The sequence below is a fragment of the Antrostomus carolinensis genome, unplaced genomic scaffold (genome assembly GCF_000700745.2).
Source record: "Antrostomus carolinensis isolate BGI_N321 unplaced genomic scaffold, ASM70074v2 scaffold18720, whole genome shotgun sequence".
In the NCBI taxonomy this organism is placed as follows: Eukaryota; Metazoa; Chordata; class Aves; order Caprimulgiformes; family Caprimulgidae; genus Antrostomus; species Antrostomus carolinensis.
This window is the reverse complement of record NW_010286831.1, coordinates 9,979-29,390: the sequence shown is the minus strand read 5'-3', so window position 1 is coordinate 29,390 and position 19,412 is coordinate 9,979. Positions and strand designations below refer to the sequence as shown.

Sequence of the window (19,412 nt, the reverse complement as noted above, 5' to 3'; positions counted from 1 at the left end):
TGCTGCTTCATATTAAGTTAGGGGTTATAAAGAAAATAGCCTTGTTTCCCTCAGGAAAGAATACAGGAATCTGTGTCTTGATGCAGTGCTTAGAGCCACATCTCACTAGAAGGAACACATTTTGGAAGAAAAGCTGCAATAACCCCACAGGGCTGGTGGGGGCAAAGCCACATGGGACTCTAAGACATTGTGACTGTGCCTCTCGCAAAAGAGGGTTGTGCATATTGGCACAGAGCTGTGCCACAAACCCATTTTGCTGGGAATTGCTTAAAGGAAAGATTTGAAAAGGCCAGGTTCTTGTTTCCTAGTGGCCTGAAAAGATTAGAAAGAAAAACCCCATTAGGGAGTGGGGGAGAGACCAGGGCAGGCAGGAGCCTGAGCTGCGCACTCACATTAAGGTCAGCTGCTGTTCTTTAGGATTCAGATGATTTAGGTTACTCTGCCAGCTGGATCCTCTCAAGGCTGATGCTAAAGAACACAAAAGCCTTTTGTCCTTCATGGGGAGACTTTAGAGCACAAGGAGTTGGGCTGTGCTCCTAGTGAGGCTCCTGCCTTTTTCTGTAGGCATTTGAATGCCTTCAATTCAGATATGTGTGGCTGTATTGTGTAGTTCTGGGAAAAAAAAAAACAAAAACATAGCATTAACATCAATATTGGCGCTTGCTGCTTCCTGTGTTCCAGGTATTCCTCAGTTCTGTGGGGTTTACTTCAGATTTTGAACAAATTTTTGCAAATAACCCCATCGCTCTGACAAAGCATCATCTAAATACTGCTCCAGAGCTGCTCATGACATCACCAGGATTTAGAAGGGGCTCTGATACATTAAGTGTTATCAGAGAGGTAATGAGGTACCAGGCACTGCTTTTAGTGACCATTTTCACTGCATTCCTCTCGAACACATAATGAATCAGGTGGGAATGTTTTTCTGTGCAGGTCATAACCTGCACTGCTATTGCCAGTGGGGCTTTCTGACTCAGCAGACCTGCATCCTGTGTGAAGGCTCTTGGATCTGCTCACCCTCCTCTCAGAAGCAGCTCAGCAGACAGAAGCTCTTCTTTCCTGCTCGCCCTGCAGCAGAGATGAAAGCATGTGTGCTGCAGTCTGTTCAGCCTCAGGCCCCAACGCCCTAGGGATGGGCACCACTTACAGACCTACCCTGGGCAGGCCACAAAAATCTGTATTCATGCACAGGTGAAAGAAAAGTTCCCCACCCTCATTGTCAGGTCCTGGGACAGGATGGCAGGGCTGGGTGCTCTCCTGTACGTTTATCAGCTGGCTGAACTGGATGTGTTGTTAATGAACGCCTGTCATTTTACAGTCACAGTTCAGGAGTGGTGTTGTGCTTTGCTCTGCTGCAGGATTTCCCAGATCACTAACAGCATTTTCTGCTTACAGGAGCTCACAGGAAAGCTGCCACGAGAATACCCCTTAGATCCTGGGGAGGAGCCGCCTATTGTAAGGAGAAGAATAGGAACTGCCTTTAAATTGGATGAGCAGAAAATCCTTCCTAAGGGAGAGGTGAGGCTGTGCCCTTCCCTTCCAGCCCTGTGCCCCCACCTCCGGTCTCTAAGACATCCAGCTTGCATCACATAGGAACCATCAGTCTTACAGTCATTTTTGCTTTAAATGACTTTGGTTGGTCATGGTGCCTTTTTTTTTTCCATACCCATCAGAACAGGAAAACAGTGAGAGAGTTGATGCCCTTAGTTCAGAGTCGGAGTAAAGGTTAAACCCTCAAAGTTCACCCCTGGCTTTGCTAGAGGTGACAGAAATAGCCTGGGTGACCAACTAGACCATGACAGTCCAAGTGTTCCGATGACTTGTGTGAGTAGGGAGCACATCAGGAGCCCCCTGAGCCGTCTGGGCCCTGCTGCTGCCCTGTGGTGTTACTGCAAACAGCCACTCGCTTTCCATCTCAGTAGCAATCCCAATTCAGATCTCCCCTGATGGGGAGAAAAGCATCACAATTCTCCATCTTAGCCCTGCAATAGCAAGATGAAAGCGTTTCACTCCCCAGTCCTTAAACAAAAGAGCCTTCTTCCTTACCTATGGGGAGCTGCAATTATGTTTTTCTAAGTTTGCCAGGGAGTGTTTGTTCTCTTCCCTTGCTCCCACCATGTGCTGGGTCAGTGCCCTGAACCGTGGCTGTGAAAACAGCCCTGCAGCAGCTGGAAGGCGGGACCAGATTCACAGAAAAGCTATTGTCTGCAGAGACCCATTTGTCTCAAGACACTTGTGTATATTCCAGTCTCAAGTTTCCTTTTTATTTTTGTAAGAGGAGAGACTGAAGCTGGTGTGTCTGTGCGGTTTAAGGCTCCATTCAGCCAGGGAATTAACTGTTTGTCGTTTTGTTTGCATTTTCCTTCTGCTGAAAAAAAATAAACAGCTAGAGCCCTTTAGTTCTGTTCTCAGTGGAGCCTGGGAGAGGAATTCCAGGGAAGTCAAATATTCATGAAGTAGCACGTTTAATTAAGCTTTTCAAAGGGAAGCATGGCTTAGCTGAGTTACTCCTAAAACCCCTGCAGTCTGTTGGCTGCTCAGTTATAACCTGATCTCCAGCTTCCTCAGATCTTACTGCTACAAGACAGCTTTTGGAGCCAGCAGGTGAGGAATCTCCTTACTCCAGTGGCAGGGTTAGGTGGGGAGAAGGTAAAGCAGCTCCTCCCCATTGCAGTCACTCTGCCTTTTGGCATCAGCAATCCAAACATGCTGACTCAGCTCTTCTCTGCTTCCTTTTTCATCTGTCAAACTTTGAGACTGTGTTGAAAACCATAAATTTCTGTTCTCGAAGAATGATGTTGAGCTGTATTTATTTGGCTGCCAGTTTGAGAGCATTTAGAGAGGCCAGCAATGATTTTCATGCACTTTTCAGCAAGTGCAAACACTAGAAATTCAATTTAAAACAAAAGGTGAAATACTTCCTCAGTCACATAAATCCAGGACTGATATTACCAACTGTGACAAGGACCTGAAGCAAGGCACTTCTGTCTGAAGGCAGATGATAGCTGTTGTTTTCCAAGGCTTTATTTATAGTGGCCTCAGTGGAAGAAAATAGACAATTATGGCCAGAAGGGAAATTAATATTTTTTTTCTAAGATATACTAAGTGATTTAGAACCGAATCTGTGAAGGTCTGAAGTGACAGCTCAAATCAAACTGTCCAAACCTTTAATAATAGCTTTATCAGAGCAAGACTTGCAGGGAAGGGTCCTATTGTATTTTTTCGTAATCACCTCTACTTGGTCCATAATTCCTGACTCTGGGAAGGATTTTGCCAGAAGGCAGTGAACTAGGTTCCAGGCCTTAAAACTCTGTGGTGTCAAATAAGTTTGTCCCTGATAGAGCTTATAAACTCTTCAAAGCAAAAAGGGATGTGTTAAAAAGGTGGGGAGTGGGTTCAGTCTTCAGTAGAGTGAGGGAAATTATAATTATAGATTTAAGGCAATGCTGACTCACCACTGACAGCAAAGGGATTTTTTTCTTTAAGTTAGAAGCCCAGAAGAAAAATTTCAGAGAATGACTTGTGATTAATTCCCTGAGCATCAGCTTTTGCTTCATGTGCCACTGCTAAACCAAGAGAAAGGATCTGAATTTGCATAACGGGGATCTCTGTGAATACACGGCTGTCAGTGCTTGCGATCTCAACTCCCACCCTTCACTAGAAGTAAAAAAAGCTTGTAATTTTTTCCCTAATCTGCAAGGTACTGTGTTCCCCTTCCTAGCAGACTAACACCAAAAACTCCATCGAGCTGGGGAAGGGAGACAGATCTGTTGCAGATTTGCAGGTAACTCACAGCTTGGAGTCCCGATGCAGACCAGGAAGCTCTGTATCAGCTTCTGCATTGGCATAATTGGCCTAAATCCCTTGACTTTGGAGGATAACTAAAAATCAGTAGGTAGCTTCCAGGGTACACCTGGTAGCATTTAAAAACTCAGCTGAGACCCTTCAAGGACTAACGTTGGAGACACTAGTCGTTTTTGGCGTACAGAAAGCTTGCTGTTACACGCTGCTTGCTCTGAAATCAGCCTCCTGGCTTGTAACTCAAGGAGACAATTTTGCGGAGCAATCAGTTGTAGCAGCCCATAATAACTTCAGCTCATACTCTCCCCTGGATTTTGGTGGCCATACACCAGGGACAGATTACCCCATCTTTGTCTTTTTTACGCTACAGCATTTGGTGGGTGCCAAGCAAGCCTGTCAAGAAGGTTAAAGCTATCAATTTGCATCAATATGTAGCACTGATACCAAATGGAGGTTAAATATGGAGATAGACAAGGAGAAGGAGCAGGTGGGAGGCAGTGTTACCTGTAAGATGGGTGTAAAAGGATGAATGTGTCAGCAGTAGAGCAACTAGGTCATATTGAACTGCATGAAAAGCCAAACAGCACAGCAGGGTTAGGGCTGGAGCACACATGGCCTCCTTGTATGGGTCATCCCTTCCACCAGCTGTGCTCCCAGGCACTTGTGTGAGCAGATGAAGGTGAGATGGGTATGCTCAGGGAGGCCCTGAGATGGAGGGAGTAGCATGATCATGGATGCTTTGCTGATGGAGAGCCTTGGTTGGAGGCCACTAGCCAGGTTCAGGGGGAACTTCCCCATAGCTGGGCCAGGATAGTTTGGTGGTAGCCAGAAACCTCTTGCCTTTCCCCAGGAGGCAGAGCTGGAACGCCTGGAGAGGGAGTTTGCCATTCAGTCCCAGATCACAGAGGCTGCCCGGCGCCTGGCAAGCGACCCGAATGTCAGCAAGAAGCTGAAGAAACAGAGGAAGACATCCTACCTGAATGCACTGAAGAAACTGCAGGAGATCGAAAACGCCATCAATGAGTATCGCATCAAATCTGGAAAGAAGCCAACCCAGAGAGCCTCCTTGATCATAGATGGTAAGTGGGGCTCAGTGTCCACAGCATTGCTGAATCACAGCATCACAGAATGTTAGGGATTGGGAGGGACCTTGAATGAAGGGTCTGTGGAGGGCAAGGAGCAAAATTCTTGCCTTGAACTTGTGGCTTGAGGCACAGATTTCCCATCCCTCCTCATCCCTCTCCTGTCTGGAGGACTCCACAGCTGCTGGCAGTCAGGCTGTCCTCTCCCGTACCACCGTGCTGTCAGATGGGTGCCTGGGCTGCGTGCCGTGCACCAGGGATGTGCTGGTTCACAGCCCAGGAAGCAGTGTCACACCAGAGATGATAAGTGTGTCAGGAAAGCAGACTGTGACTCCTTTGTTCACCTATAAAATCGCTCTGTTCACGTCTCCTCCGCAGTGGTGCTGTACAAGTGTAATTAATGTTAGCAGATTGGGGTGAGCTCTCTCGCTGAAAGGCTTCTGTAAAATCAAAGTGGTGGCAGTGTCGTTGCTGTGTTCAAATGCTTACTTTTCCTTTTTCCCTTTTTTTTTTACAATGTAACTCTCAGGGCACTTTATGGTTTACTGGGTTGTTGATTGGTTTTTTCATGAAATCCATTAACTTTCTGCTGTGGTTCTTTCTCCCTTGCTGATTTTGCCCTTTCCCTTTGACTTGCAGAGCTTTTCTCTCTGCCTTTGTAGCAGGAACTGAGATTAGAGCTGCTGTATTTGTGACTTGGGTACTAAGTTGCACCACAGTCCAGGATAACAGACAGCCATGAGGACATGAGATGGGAGAGGCAGCTCAAACATGTGCACACCAAGGACATGGGAGCTTCTCCTGCTGCCAAAAGGGATGCTTAGAAAGTGTTTCCCTGAATTACACAAAACTGGTACCTAGTGTGGGCCTTTAGTTAGCAACAGGATGATCATTTTAGGAAGGTGGACATCAAACCCAGAGTCCTTAAGGCCTGAGATACAAATTTTGCTAATGGTACTGTGCCATTTTGCATCCTCTGGGGATCTCAGCTCTCCATTGTCACTCAGTCTTAATCCCCATTAGCTGAAAAGAGTTAGCAGCTCCTTGAAAGGTGGCCTGCTAGTGAAAGACCTGGCCTGCAGCTCTGCCCTCCCAGACTGAGAGTGGGCTGAGTCAGTTGTTTATAGGAATCCTCTTGCCTCTCAGCTGTGAGGAGGAAGACGTGGGTGACTGCTGAAGGCTCAGCAGAAACAATTCAGCAGTCACTGTAATTCTTGGGACCATCTGACCACCTTTATTTTGTTCCCTTCAGAAGGAAACATTGCCAGTGAAGACAGCTCCCTCTCGGATGCCCTAGTTCTCGAGGATGGTATGTTGGCTGTTGTATGTTCTAGAGGGCAGGAAGGAAACTGGGAGGGATGTATGAACTCCTGATTGACACTCAGAATGGAGGAAGTGTTCTGTGTAATAATCCACCCAAACTTCCCAGCACCAAAAATACTTGGTTTCCCTTGACTCCACCGTGTAGTCATACATTAGGCTTGGAGCAGTGAGTATTGCTGTGGTTACTGCTCTGAATTCTTTCAAAAGACAGTCCCAGAATGGCCCCTTACTTTCTATTAAGGTTTCAGTTGATTTAATTTATCATACACTCTTGCTGGCCATTCTCTCTCAAAATGGGAATGTTAGCCAGCGTACTTCTGAAAGTTGGGTCTTCAGGTTGCTCCTAAACCCTACGAGGGGAAGCAGGGTAAGGAAGCAGGCTCTGGAGGTGTGATGGTGTCCCCTGGGGTGGTGCTGCCGTTGGAGGTGTCACACAGCCATCACCTCTCTCCCTTGTTCTCTTCACAGAGGATTCTCAGGTCACCAGCACAATATCCCCTCTCCAGTCCCCACACAAAGGACTTCCTCCCCGGCCACCCTTGCACAACAGGCCACCTCCTCCGCAGTCTCTGGAAGGCCTCCGCCAAATGCATTACCACCGCAATGACTATGACAAGTCCCCCATCAAACCCAAGATGTGGAGTGAGTCATCCTTGGATGAACCCTATGAGAAGGTCAAGAAACGCTCCTCACACAGTCATTCCAGGTGAGTCAGCTATCTTGAAGCTCCATCACAGAGATATATCCTCTGCTTTTAAGAGGGACAGCTGTGAGCCCTTTCAAAATTTTCAAAGCTGTCCCTTTCCAAAAGGAAAATTTTAAGTATTTTGGCCAATAGGCATGTCATAAAAATAGGCTGCAGCCACATGACTGCTGCTTGGTATCTCAGTGCTACTTTAAAAAACATTTAGAAAGGAAAGGAAGGATCATCTGAGGGCTTTGACGGGGCTTGTCCTTGACCTCCAGCTACTGCAGAAGCACAAGCTCTGGGACACAGCTCAGAGCAGCAGCTGACCCAACTCCCACTCACCTCCATGAGATCAGAGGCACGTGCCTGAGATCTGGAGAGAGCCCCAAATTCCTGCCCAGGAACTGAAGCAGGATGTTTGCTCTGCAGCAGCCACAAGCGGTTCCCCAGCACTGGGAGCTGTGCCGAGGCGGGAGGGAGCAGCTCGCTCCAGAACAGCCCCATCCGGAGCCTCCCCCACTGGAACTCCCAGTCCAGCATGCCGTCCACGCCGGACCTACGGGTACGCAGTCCGCACTACGTCCACTCCACGCGGTAAGTCCTCCCCGCTCCATAACGGTCTCACCTTGCTTACCCTGAGATAAATATTCTTTGCTTTATCCTTCCCCCAGGATATGAATTAATTCCCAGTTCAGGAAAGGACACAAACCAGTCCTATTCACATCAGAGGCACAAGTACTGTTTCCAGTAGGGAATCTCTCCTGAACTGAGATCCTGAAATCACTTCAGATCAGTGTGATCCTGCCCCTCATCTCCCCCTCAAAGTAATCAAGCTTTTCATCTCAGGGACTGTTTATAGGCACTATAACCCCACTCCACTTTTAAAAGGGATGTGGTGCTACTGCTAAATTCTGTAGTAAATTCCTCCACTGATCCAGCTGGAGATAACATGTTGTTTCCTGTCTGATGCAAAATGTTGAGTAGTGTTAATTCTCTGCCTTAGATAAAATGTTTGCACGTGTGTTATCTTCTGTGGAGAGACAGCCTGTATAAAGCAATCCACCCGAGGATCCAAGTGGCAGTGGAATAACCCCAGAGTTGACAAAGAACTGAAATGTGTAAGGGAGGTGATTTGATGTGTGTGACCCAATTTGACTTCAATTTTCAGCAAGATTTCTACAAACTGTTCAGCTTCATTGCTATTTTGGGGGCCCACAAGAAAGCTGGGGAAGGACTTTTCATAAGGGCAGTTAGTGACAGAACAAGGGGAAATGGGTTTAAGCTGAAAGAGGGGAGGTTTAGATGAGATATTAGGAAGAAGTTCTTCACTGTGAGGGTGGTCAGACACTGGAACAGGTTGCTCAGAGCGGTTGTGGATGCCCCGTCCCTGGAAGTGTTTAAGGCCAGGCTGGATGAGGTTTTGAGCAACCTGGTCTAGTGGAAGGTGTCCCTGCTGATGGCAGGGGGGTTGGAACTGGATGAGCTTTAAAGTCGCTTCCAACCCAAACCAGTCTGTGATTCTATGATTCTATTTTGCTCCCATGGCAAACTCCATGGACAGTGCAGGAGGCAGAGCTGAGCCAAGGCTGTGTGCTGTTAGGTATCCTGCCCCAAGGGGCAGTGCTAACATCATTTAGCTCGGCATAAATCAAGTCATGCCAACACAGCAGGCTCAGGCAGAGACAATACAAGGCATTAAGGCCCTGGGTTAAGTTTGTGAGAAGCTTTTGGCTGAGAGTATCTTTCAAGAGTGCAATGTTAACGCTGGAGCCGAGCTGTGTGAGAAACAGGCCTGGCACAGGGCTTGAGAAGTGGCCTTGAGCAGTTAGGGGCCATTTGGGTGTTTGAAACAACGGTTGCTCAGTCTGTGGCTCATTGATGAGCTGCACGCCCTGGCCTTGACCATCCATCATGCAGGGGTGTGACTGACTGCGAGGTGTTCCTGTCTGCAACAGTTGGCTGAAGCTCTCCAGACAGCCGAGGTGAACAGAGACCACCCAGACTCAGCTGGGAGTCGAGCCTTGAAAACTTGTGATTCGGGGTGGTTGCCTGAAGGGCTGTCACCTGCTGACAGTCCTACACATGCTACCTACAGCTGGGCCCTGGTAAAACCTAGCTGCTTCACAGAGGTGACTATTTCAGTGGACAGTGGAGAAATCACTGCACTCTGGGTTAAGTATGGGCAGTCTGTCTGTCTGTCTCACACCAGGTGGATTGTACCTGTGCAGAGCATTCACGGGCCACTTGCAAGGGAATCCCATCACCTGGGATTTACAGAACTGGAGCAAGGTGAACCTGGCAGCGCAGGGATGGTGCTGATTCAAACAGCTCTGCCACGGGGCTGCACCAGCAAAGCCAGGGCTTGAGGTCCCCAGGTTTTGCCCTTCAGACTGTGTCTTTTCCAGGGTGGCAAGCTACAGAGGAATTGGGCTGGGCAAGGGTTTATGTTCCACGTGGTGCTGCAGACTGAATGCCACCACCAAGGAGACTAGAGAGGAACAAGAGTAGGACCTAATCGCCCCAAACTCTGCAGTGGAGAAGCAGGTTGCTTTGCAGCCAGCAGCCCCACGTGGTGCTGGAGGGGTCCAGGTTTTCACTGCTCTCAGATTCCCCTGCCTGTGAGGCTGGCCTTGTATGCAGAAGGGGATGGGGAGTCCTTCATCCTGTTGACTTACCAGCCTGGGTTTTTTTTCCTGGTATCTGCAGGTCAGTAGACATCAGCCCAACCAGACTGCACAGCTTAGCTCAGCACTTTAGACACCGGAGCTCCAGTTTGGAGTCGCAAGGCAAGCTCCTTGGCTCCGAAAATGAGACGGGGAGCCCTGATTTCTACACCCCAAGGACTCGTAGCAGTAACGGCTCTGACCCCATGGACGACTGCTCTTCCTGCACCAGCCATTCCAGCTCTGAGCACTACTACCCTGCTCAGATGAACCCCAACTACTCCACCCTGGCAGAGGATTCCCCATCAAAAGCCAGAGAGCGGCAGAGGCAAAGGCACAAATCAGCGGGCAACCTGGTCTCTTCCAATTCAGGGAGCATGCCCAACCTGGCTGCGAGGAACGGGACAGGGCACCACCGTGTCTACCTGCACAGCCAGAGCCAGCCCTCCTCCCAGTACAGGATCAAAGAGTATCCCCTGTACATCGAGGGCAGCTCCACACCCGTGGTGGTGCGGAGCCTGGAGAACGACCAGGAGGGACACTACAGCGTGAAAGCACAATTCAAAACCTCCAACTCCTACACAGCAGGGGGGATGTTTAAGGAGAACTGGCACGGGGATGAAGTGGACTCAGTCAGGCTCACCCCATCCCGCTCCCAAATCATAAGGACTCCATCTCTGGGCAGGGAAGGCCACGAGAAAGGCTCGGGTAGGACTGCTGTGTCAGACGAGCTGCGGCTCTGGTACCAGCGGTCCACAGCCTCCCACAAGGAGCACAGCCGCCTCTCGCACACGAGCTCCACTTCCTCGGACAGCAGCTCCCAGTACAGCACATCTTCACAAAGCACCTTTGTGGCGCACAGCCGGGTCACGAGAATGCCTCAGATGTGTAAAGCAACATCAGGTGAGAGCCAGGCCCAGGTAGAGGGGTGGGAGGGATGGGGGCTTCACGCAGCCCAGAGTCATGCCAGGCGTTACAGCCCAGCTGGGAGCAGTGCCACACCGTAGCACCTTTCTGGCCTTCTCATGCTGCTCACCAAGCCCGTAAGTAAGTGTAATGCTGGGGCCATCCTTGTCCACGACATTCATCAGGTGAGAATTTTTTTCTATGGAAATCATCACTTTGCAATGATGAGCTCAAAAGATAGGGAGGGACTGCAGCCCTGTTGTTGCCAGGTCTTTCCTTAGGGTGCAGGGGGGCTTTGGGTGGTGGCACTAGGGCCTGAATGTGGAGAAACCGCAGAGGGGGTCACTCTGAGTAGTCACAGTGAGGGGAGTGAGGAAGCAAGCAGGGGCTCAGCACAGACTAGGAAAATGCATCCTCAGTGGAGCACCAGAAGCATGAGAAAGGTTAAGCGGGGAGCACCCCAGCCTCTCCACCCCCCCATGAAAATGTTTGAGCGATGACATCTTTGTGCACTGCTGAGACTTGGTTTTCCCATGCAGCTCCAATAATAATATCCTGATAATATCCTGAAATTCAGAGCCCTTCAGTTCGTGCACTAGTATCGTACCTCTCTGTCAGGTACAGAGCTTTGCATTCCTCTGTGCTGTTAATATTAAATGGTAAGAAAACAGTCAAATGCATTAAACTGAGGAGGTCACTATATGTTGTGAAACAGTCCAAGGTTAAATATTTACTGGCCATCAGTCACTGCTGGACAAGCCAGTTTGGATAGATCAAGGACTTGCTAAAAACCCCAATCCAGGATTGCTGGTTAATCAGTTTGCACTGTGCCCATCCCCACCCTTCCACATGCCTCAGGCTTGGCAGGGGAGACACCACTGCTCCAGCCTCACTTGCTGCAGGTCCTTGCTGCCTCTCTGAGCAGACAGTGCATCCCCCACCCATGCTGGCTGGTGGCCTTTCTGACATCCCAGCATCACACTTGGGCCACAGCGACCACCACGCTGACACCAGTGGGGCTCTGTCCTCCCTGCTGACTCCAGAGTGGAGCCGGAGAGGCAGTTTAACACCAGGCTCCTCATGGGCAAGAGGGTGTGATGCCAAGTGCTCTTAGGAGACCCAGATATGGACCAAGACACAATCAGGTAACTGCTGAAACTGTTTTGTGTCTCCATATGAAAATCTGTCTTCCCTCCTTTGCTGAACTGGCATTTCTGTTCCACCCAGCAGCACAAAATGCTTGAACCCTGGAAAGCTTTAGAGACTGCGCCAGTTCAGTTAGGAACGGAAAATGGTGGGGTTGGAGGGAGAGCGTGTGACAACTGCTGTCAGTCAGTCTGTTCCCTCACCCAGCTGGGTCTTTAAATCTGAATGTGATAACTGGGCAGCACAGTGGTAAGTGTGCTCAGTAATCACAGCTTGTCATGACCAGTTGGCACCACAGATTGGTTCTGCACTCAGAGTCAGACCCCAATTACAGCTGTGGGAGGATACTGACCTCGGGGGCTCTCAGCTCCAAGGAGCAGATTAAAATTTGGGTTTCTCTTCAAGTGTCATTTGGCAGCAGCTAAAGAATTTAACGGCACAGAAGGGGATGCCAGGTGGAAACATCCTTCATTGCAGCTGATTAGCCCTACCCAGTAGGTCTGTTGGACTTCATGCTGTCCTTCAAAGAGGATTATACTTCTAGGCATATATTAAATTCAGAGGGTCAACTCTGTATGGACTTGAGGAGGAGGAAAGATGAGCCAGGTAGATTTCTTAGCTAGACCCTTATCAAGGAAAACCCCCAAGAACCACTGCCAATGTTATATTTTTAGTTCAGCTTGCTTCTCTCTTCACTGAGTAAAATAAGCCGCCTTCTGGTCCCATAGGAGTAGGGTCAGCAAAGCCCAACTTCATTTTATTACAGATGCACAGTGAAAGGTAGTTGTAGCTTCTGAAATCTTCAGAGGTGCCTTCCTCCTTTGCAGATGAAGCAGTGTACTTGTCCAGACTCTTGACAGTGCCAGCTCTGGCTCCTAGGGACACAGAACATCTCCCATCACTGCTGGAAGCAGGAGGCTGGGCTCCTCCAGTCCAGGTCCCATGAGGTGTGCAGCCAGGCCCTCCTAATCCAGGCAGCAGCAAAATTATGGAAGAGGTGTGGTGTTTCCCTGGCAGAGCTCAGGAGAGTCTGGGGTGTTGTATTCAACCTGGAAGCATTTCTGCAGAGCTGAGGATGGATCCGGCCCGTGACACGCAGCAGCGTCAGCACCAGGCTGGCTGCTCCTGTGCCGTGTTCAGGCACAGCCCTCCAGGAACAGGATGAGGTCCAAGGCTGTGTTTACTCACAACAGGACATGTTTCTGCTGGTCTGACCAGCTGATGCTTCTGAACCACCCTGACCCTTCTGCCCTCACCTCACCAGTTATTTTTCCCCCCCTGTGGTTGTTTTTCAGCTGCCTTACCTCACAGCCAGAGGAGTTCAACACCCTCGAGTGAACTAGCAGCCACGCCGCCGGGCAGTCCCCACCACATCCTCGCATGGCAGACTGGGTGAGTGGCTGTGGGATCGGGTTAGGGAATTCACCTCGCTCAGTGCTGGCGAGAAAAACCTCCCCACACACAAGCAAAGGGACAACACAGGTATGAGGAACATTTTCCAGGTGCTCCATAGCCTACACCCACGTAGAGCACTTCCACCTCCCACCAGTGCTCTTGTAGCAGTGGAGCTCTAGTTGAGGCTGACCAAGATGTGGCAGTGCCATCAGCACCCAGCAGCACCGCTCCAACCACTGCTGGATCCACAGTGAAAGAAGCCTTGCAGGTTCTTCCTGCTCGGACAATCTCCTTCCTCCAATGTTCCATATCTCAAAATAGCTCATTTTTTTTTTCTATAAACCATCACACTGGCTGTCCAGACCAAGAAGATCTTTGTTGTAAAGGCAAGGTTAGGTGCCTACCATATTTGTGTGTACAGCAACCACGTTTTTCTGCTAGGTTTTTTTCTAGCAATGTATCTTAATGACTATTAAGTGCATCTTTTTTCAGCCACCACTAACTTAATGTGCTTCATCAAAGCGTGAATGAGTCATGACAGGCAGGTAGCCACTGCTCATGTAAATATGGTAACTGGGTTCTTTGGCACCCCTGTGTGAAGCAGGGAGTTCAAGGAGTAAACAGAAAACCTTTTGCAAGCTCCCATGGGTATTCTCTAGCAATCTCCTGTAATTCTGTCCTGCCACATGAAATAAAGATTATTTCCAGATCCCGTCTAACTCGGCACATCCCAGATTTTTGCTTCTAAACTGAGCTTGGTGAGATCAACTAGAAAGTTTCAGACTACAGTCCTCAAAATACCAGCGGCCCTAGAGTAAGAAAACAGATTTGATCACCTGAGTTGTGAACTGGGACCAGTAATTTTGCAAACATTTCATTGTGCAGTCACTGGAAAATCCCATGCTCTTTAATTTCTTCTGGTCACCTATGACCAAGTTTGACCTCTGGATTTACTCCAGCACCATTCGTGACTGCACTTTAAAATGGAGATGAGGAGAACCATAACCACAACCCCCTTAGGCCTACCTTGGATTTTGAATTCAGACAATTGACATCCAGCCTCACCTGGTCTTTGCATGTGCTTCCAGCTTGAGAACGGGAGAAGTTTCCTGGTCCCATTTCACAAAAAGTCAAAGGATCACAAGACAGGCAAAATGGCAGCTGTCCTTACTGTACACCGAAATTTCCACTATTAAGGGCTTGAGTCTAGACTCAAATCTTGAGTCTCAGTCTCCATCCCAATCCTGATTCCTCTAAATATCTCCATGATGCTCAGAATTAAAACTGATGAGCAGCCAGCTGAGAAATCTGTTTGGAAAATCCCAACTTTTCTTATTTTTTTCCATTCAAGAAGACTCCTGCTCCCTGTCTCTCATAGCAAAAATGTATCGAGCCAAATTCACAGCTGGTGAAAGTGAAGTTACGTAGAGTTATAGAATCACAGTGGTTGGAAAAGACCTTTAAGATCATCGAGTCCAACCATAAACCCAACACTGCCAATCCCACCTCTAAACCATGTCCCTGAGCACCTCATCCACCTGGCTTTTAAATACCACCAGGGAAGGTGACTCCACCACCTCCCAGAGCAGCTTGTTCCAGTGCCTGAGAACCCTTTTGGTGAAAAAGTTTTTCCTAAATCTTAAGCCCTGCACCAACAACCGGTGCAAAACCAGAACTGGAGACAAATCAGCACGTGTTTCATGCCTGAGCGTTAACACCCAAGGCACACGTGTAAAGAGAGGACGAGCAGATATTTGCCATCGGGTGCACAACACCAACTCCCCCACTGCAGGAGCAGGCTGTGCCCTCCCAGCACAACTCAAAAGATGGACAAGAAAAGTTCTCCCCAACGTGTTTTTGTGTCACTAACTTTTTCTAAAGATGATTCATCAACTTGTTTCCCGACTGGATTAATAAGCTCGTAACAATGTCTGTGTCACTTCTTTTCTTTAACATTTCCTCTCTCTCTCTCTCTCTCTCTCCTTTTTCCTCCTTTTTCGCTCTCCTTTGTTCAGAGAAGCAACAGACAACTCACCCACTATGGATGAGTCTCAATCTCCAACCCACCAAAGTACTGATGAATAGAGGTATAGTAAGGGAACGTTTTGTTCTTTCATCCTTCTGCCTTACAGTCCGCGAACACGGCGCGAATAACCGGCATCCCGCTGTCCCAGAGGAGCATCCCTTTTCATTGTGTGCCTGTTTGTTTGGCAACAAGGCTTCTTTCAGCTCTTGGAAGAACAACTTGAAAGCATCTCGAAGCCCTCTCTGTGCCTTTTCAGCAAACTTGCTGCTGTGGGGCTTTCCCCTGTGAAAAAGGACTTCGGGCCAGCCCACTCTGCATGCGTGCAGAGGCTGAAAGGGCACAGAGAGCAGGTGGTGGTGACAAATTTGTGGCTGGGGATATTTCAAAGCAGCGTGGGCAGAGTGCTGCGGGGAGAGTCTGGGAGCAGCTTAGCAGGGAGACAAACCTGGGTAAATGGGGACCTCGGGGGACCTGGCCTGAGCTCCTCGCAGCGCTCCAGCCATGGCACCGAGCACCCCTTTCTGCTCCTTCCCTACCGCAGCACAGAGCTGTGAAGCACAGACTGTTAGCAGCTCAGTGAGGTTTCACGGAGCGAGGAGCAATCCTGGCTCCATTCCTGTGGGAAGACAGAGGGGGAAGGGTGGTGGGAACAAAAAAACCCTCAGAGTATTTCTATTTTAATTAAACTGCTGTCGCGTCTGACACTCTAATTTGAATCTACAGCCATTCACAGCTGGCATCTGTCATGTATTTCAAGCCCAGCTTTCTAGAGATAACCCATAAACCTCAGTACTCCAGCACAGAGCTGGGAAACAAAAGGCTCTTTAACACACAGATGGTGATGCCCTTGCTCAGGTTTCTCCCAGACACCAGTCCCAGGGAAACCAGGTGGAAAACAGGACAGAGGAAGCAGGGACTGCTGGACTGCATCTGATGTGAGATCAGTCCTGCGAGGCGGGGAGGGAGCTGAGGCAGGAGCAAGAACCCCACAGTAAACAGAAATAAAATGCATCTCCCACTTTTGGCCTCAAAACAATCTCTAGTTTGGAAGTTGGTTAAAATCAAAGTATGAGGAGGTGACACCAATTCTGAGTATTATTATGCAGATAGAGCAGTCACTTTTCAAAACACCATCAAGATTTTGACCTCAGTGTTTTCCTCTGGCAAGGAGCTCTGCAGACTAAGCCAGGAGCCAACCTTGATCGGAGCTTTCAGACAAATAGCAAAGAAAATTCCCATTACCTGTCTCGTATGCGCTGAGCAAGCAAACAGAAAGCCATGCAGCTTGGGGCTTGTTGAGGGAGGTGCCACAAGATGAGAGAACTAGGCTACCTGTGACAAAACATGGTCCTGTGACAAAACAGGTCCACATCAGACCTGGCACCTTCTCACTAGTCACTTCCTGGCTCTTCCCTGGAAAGCCACGTAACTCTGGGATTGCTGGGTGAGGCACGAACGAGCCTGTGCCCAGAGCAGAAGTGCTACAGGACAGCACCACCACCCTCCTCCTTCCACGTTCCCACTGGGCACTACAGCCTGTGGCTGAGAGGGCTGCTCTTAAGACTTGCTCCCTGGAGAGCATCCTACTGAAAAATAATCTCTTTACTCCAGCTTACTGCCAGGCAGGAAAGCACAACAGAGAGTTTAGGCAAGGCAGAGCACTGCTGCTGTATCCTGGGAGGGAAGAGGCCGCAGACAGAGAAAGCAGAGGCAGGTGTGGTACCACATATGGTGAGATGGACATGGACTGTGGGGTTGACCCCAGGCTCTTGCCCTCCAGCAGTCACTCTGCTCTCTTGTAGCGCATCCCCTTCATGAAGCCCCTGCCACTGGCCAGCAGTGGGCTGAACACACAACAGCTCCATCCAGAACTCTGGAGAGGCTGCTGGAGCTCGGCTTTCTCCTGCCTCTCAAACCAGGCGAGTTGCTCGGGGAAACAGGGCTGCTGGGCAAGAGCAAACTGGGTCAGGGCAGGGCCCTGCATGCTGAGCCCACCCCAAACGTCAGCTCTGGGGGTACCTGCAAAGCGCAACTGTGAATATCCTGTGTTCCTCCCTACCCATAATACGATGTTTTATGCCCATGGTTAAACTTCCCAGGAGCCCTCGTTATCCTAACGAAGTTTCCTTTCTCCTGCAGGAGCTACAATGATAGCTGTTTCCTGGATTCTCCCCTCTATCCAGAATTAGCAGATGTCCAGTGGTATGGGCAGGAAAAAGCCAAGCCTGGGACTCTAGTGTGAACCCCTGACCTCAAGTTAATCACATCAATGCCATTCTGAGATCACCTCACTGCCTCTCATTTGCCTTACCCAGATGCACTGTCACCCAGCACCAGCTTCAACTCTAAGCACTTTCCTCACGATGCAATTCAAGACGGCATTTGCAGAACACCGGCCCCGAGACATCCACCACGACAGCAGCGGCGCGGCGCGTCCCACTGCCAGACTGGTGCACGTCCCTCCCACAGCCCGCAGGCAGGCGGGTGCAGATGAGCAGCCAGCTTCATAGTCAGTCAGCAACTTAAAAATTGATTTTCCTTTGAAACGATGGACCCCTTTCAAGGCTTACATCAAATCCTACTGTCCTGCAGCACGTAACAGCAGTAAGATTTCCATGACCTGCGATCCAAAGCCAACAGAGCATTAGTTCAAAGGGGGGAAAGGGGGTAAAATGGGACAGAGGCTGAAAAATTGGTATTACAATCCTGAAAGTCCATCTGTTACGAAACAGTAAAATCCCATCACTTCAAAGATGTGTCAGAGTCTTGCAACCAGACCTGCACTGCCAAAGATGGCCAGACCAACATCAGCAGGATGAGTTTGCTCAGCAAGTTCTAGCTACAAGAACATCTCTCTCATTTAACCTAACAGCAGACACAACCATCTCCTGTAAAACGGCATTTCCTCCTTCTTTGCTTTGAGCCCACCTACACGCAAGGGAAATAACCCCACATGCTGAAAGCACACTGGAGGTCTGGGCTGGTATCACGGCATCGCTGTCTATAAGCTACTGCTAGACTGGACAAACGAGGTTTACAAAGGCATTATCTAAAGCAGAGGCAAGAGCTGCTACTCACAGCATGGCTGTGCCTGGCACAGGTCGCACACCAGTACACAGAGAGGTCGGGGTTGTGCTGGTTTGTTTCTTTTTAATACTCTGGTGAAGATAAAAATTGCCCCAAAAAACCTTTCTACAAACAGGTACAGCCAATAAATTCTAATCTACTTCTGCACAAAGCGTTAAGGGAAATCAAAGGGAAAGCACATCGCAATCTAATTGACAGGTAAAGCTGCATTAACATATCTGCTCCACTCATCTTCCCTTCGTTAGCACCAGTGTAGCAAAGGGCTCCTCGTCACCCGGTGTGGGAGAACCGGTCTGTCGGGAAACAGAAGGGCTCGGCCCATGGGGCTGAACAACCAGCAGACGAGGCAAATTTTTTCCCATTGCGAGAAGCGACCACAAGAAAGAAAGAGAAGCAACTAAATGAAGCGTTGGACACAAGCGAGAGCTGCCTGCTGATACCAAAAGGAATCGTCCCCAGAGCGTCACGGAAGGAGCTGCAAGTTTACACATACTCTTGAGCAATGCTTTATACACGTCAAGCCATGGAACTTTACAAGGCCTCAAAGAGACTTTTTGTACCGAACAAGTGCACAATCCCGGTGGGTGTTGAAGCTGGCACGTCTAGTCTTCACTGCGGTGCTATGCTGTTTTTATTGCCACTAGATGGGGGGAGGCACCCCGCCTTCCCCCCGTTTGTGCGTGCAAACGATGATTTCCTATGGGAAAGGCATTAAAAGAAACGGCTGGAGGGGGGTTACTTTGTGAAAAGCAGAAACTGAAGTTAGCTTTAGTTTAAGAAAAATTAAAAAAAAAAAGGAACAAAAAAAATAAAGTGTGAGTGTGTGTGTGCGTGTGTGTGTGTGAGTGTGAGTGTTCCAAGAATAACAAGAGCATCTACCAGACAAAGTAGGGCAAAACGTTGAACATTAAACACCGCGACTTGGGGGGCTGCCACACCTTTTAGTATTAAGATTGCTGGAAAACTGCATTCCAGGCTTTAAAAGAAAAGAATATAGGTTCTTCATAATTGGGCTTGGAAAGATGATGGGGTTTCTAAAAATTAATACAAGCTGCTCACACAAATACCTTTCTGCAACTGTTGATGCTGCTGTTCTCTGCTCGTGGCTGCTGTGCCGCTGCCTCGCATCCCTGGTGAGGCCGGGGAGGTGGCCTTGCAGAGATGAGGACAGCAGCGTGCACCAAAGGCTGTTACTTGTCCAGGGAAATCTCCATCAGAGCCAGGAAGGAAACTTTCATGTTCACACGTGAAGTATAATTGAATTATCCCTCTGGGGAAAAAAAAATAATTAAAAA

The 19,412-nt window shown here is 49.1% G+C and overlaps 1 protein-coding gene across 1 annotated transcript in view; it reads left to right on the top strand.

Annotated features, from left to right (window-relative positions):
- FRMD4A (FERM domain containing 4A) overlaps nucleotides 1–17,680 on the top strand; it is a 36,931-nt gene extending 19,251 nt beyond the window's left edge. Inside the window, exons 4-12 of the mRNA XM_010177472.2 lie at nucleotides 1,396–1,518; nucleotides 4,652–4,880; nucleotides 6,136–6,192; nucleotides 6,675–6,912; nucleotides 7,324–7,488; nucleotides 9,601–10,460; nucleotides 12,905–13,001; nucleotides 15,020–15,091; nucleotides 17,170–17,680. Of these exons, the coding sequence (XP_010175774.2) occupies nucleotides 1,396–1,518; nucleotides 4,652–4,880; nucleotides 6,136–6,192; nucleotides 6,675–6,912; nucleotides 7,324–7,488; nucleotides 9,601–10,460; nucleotides 12,905–13,001; nucleotides 15,020–15,089 (1,839 nt within the window). The 3' untranslated portion in view covers nucleotides 15,090–15,091; nucleotides 17,170–17,680. The remainder of the gene's footprint in view (nucleotides 1–1,395; nucleotides 1,519–4,651; nucleotides 4,881–6,135; nucleotides 6,193–6,674; nucleotides 6,913–7,323; nucleotides 7,489–9,600; nucleotides 10,461–12,904; nucleotides 13,002–15,019; nucleotides 15,092–17,169) is intronic.
- Nucleotides 17,681–19,412: the final 1,732 nt, after the last annotated feature.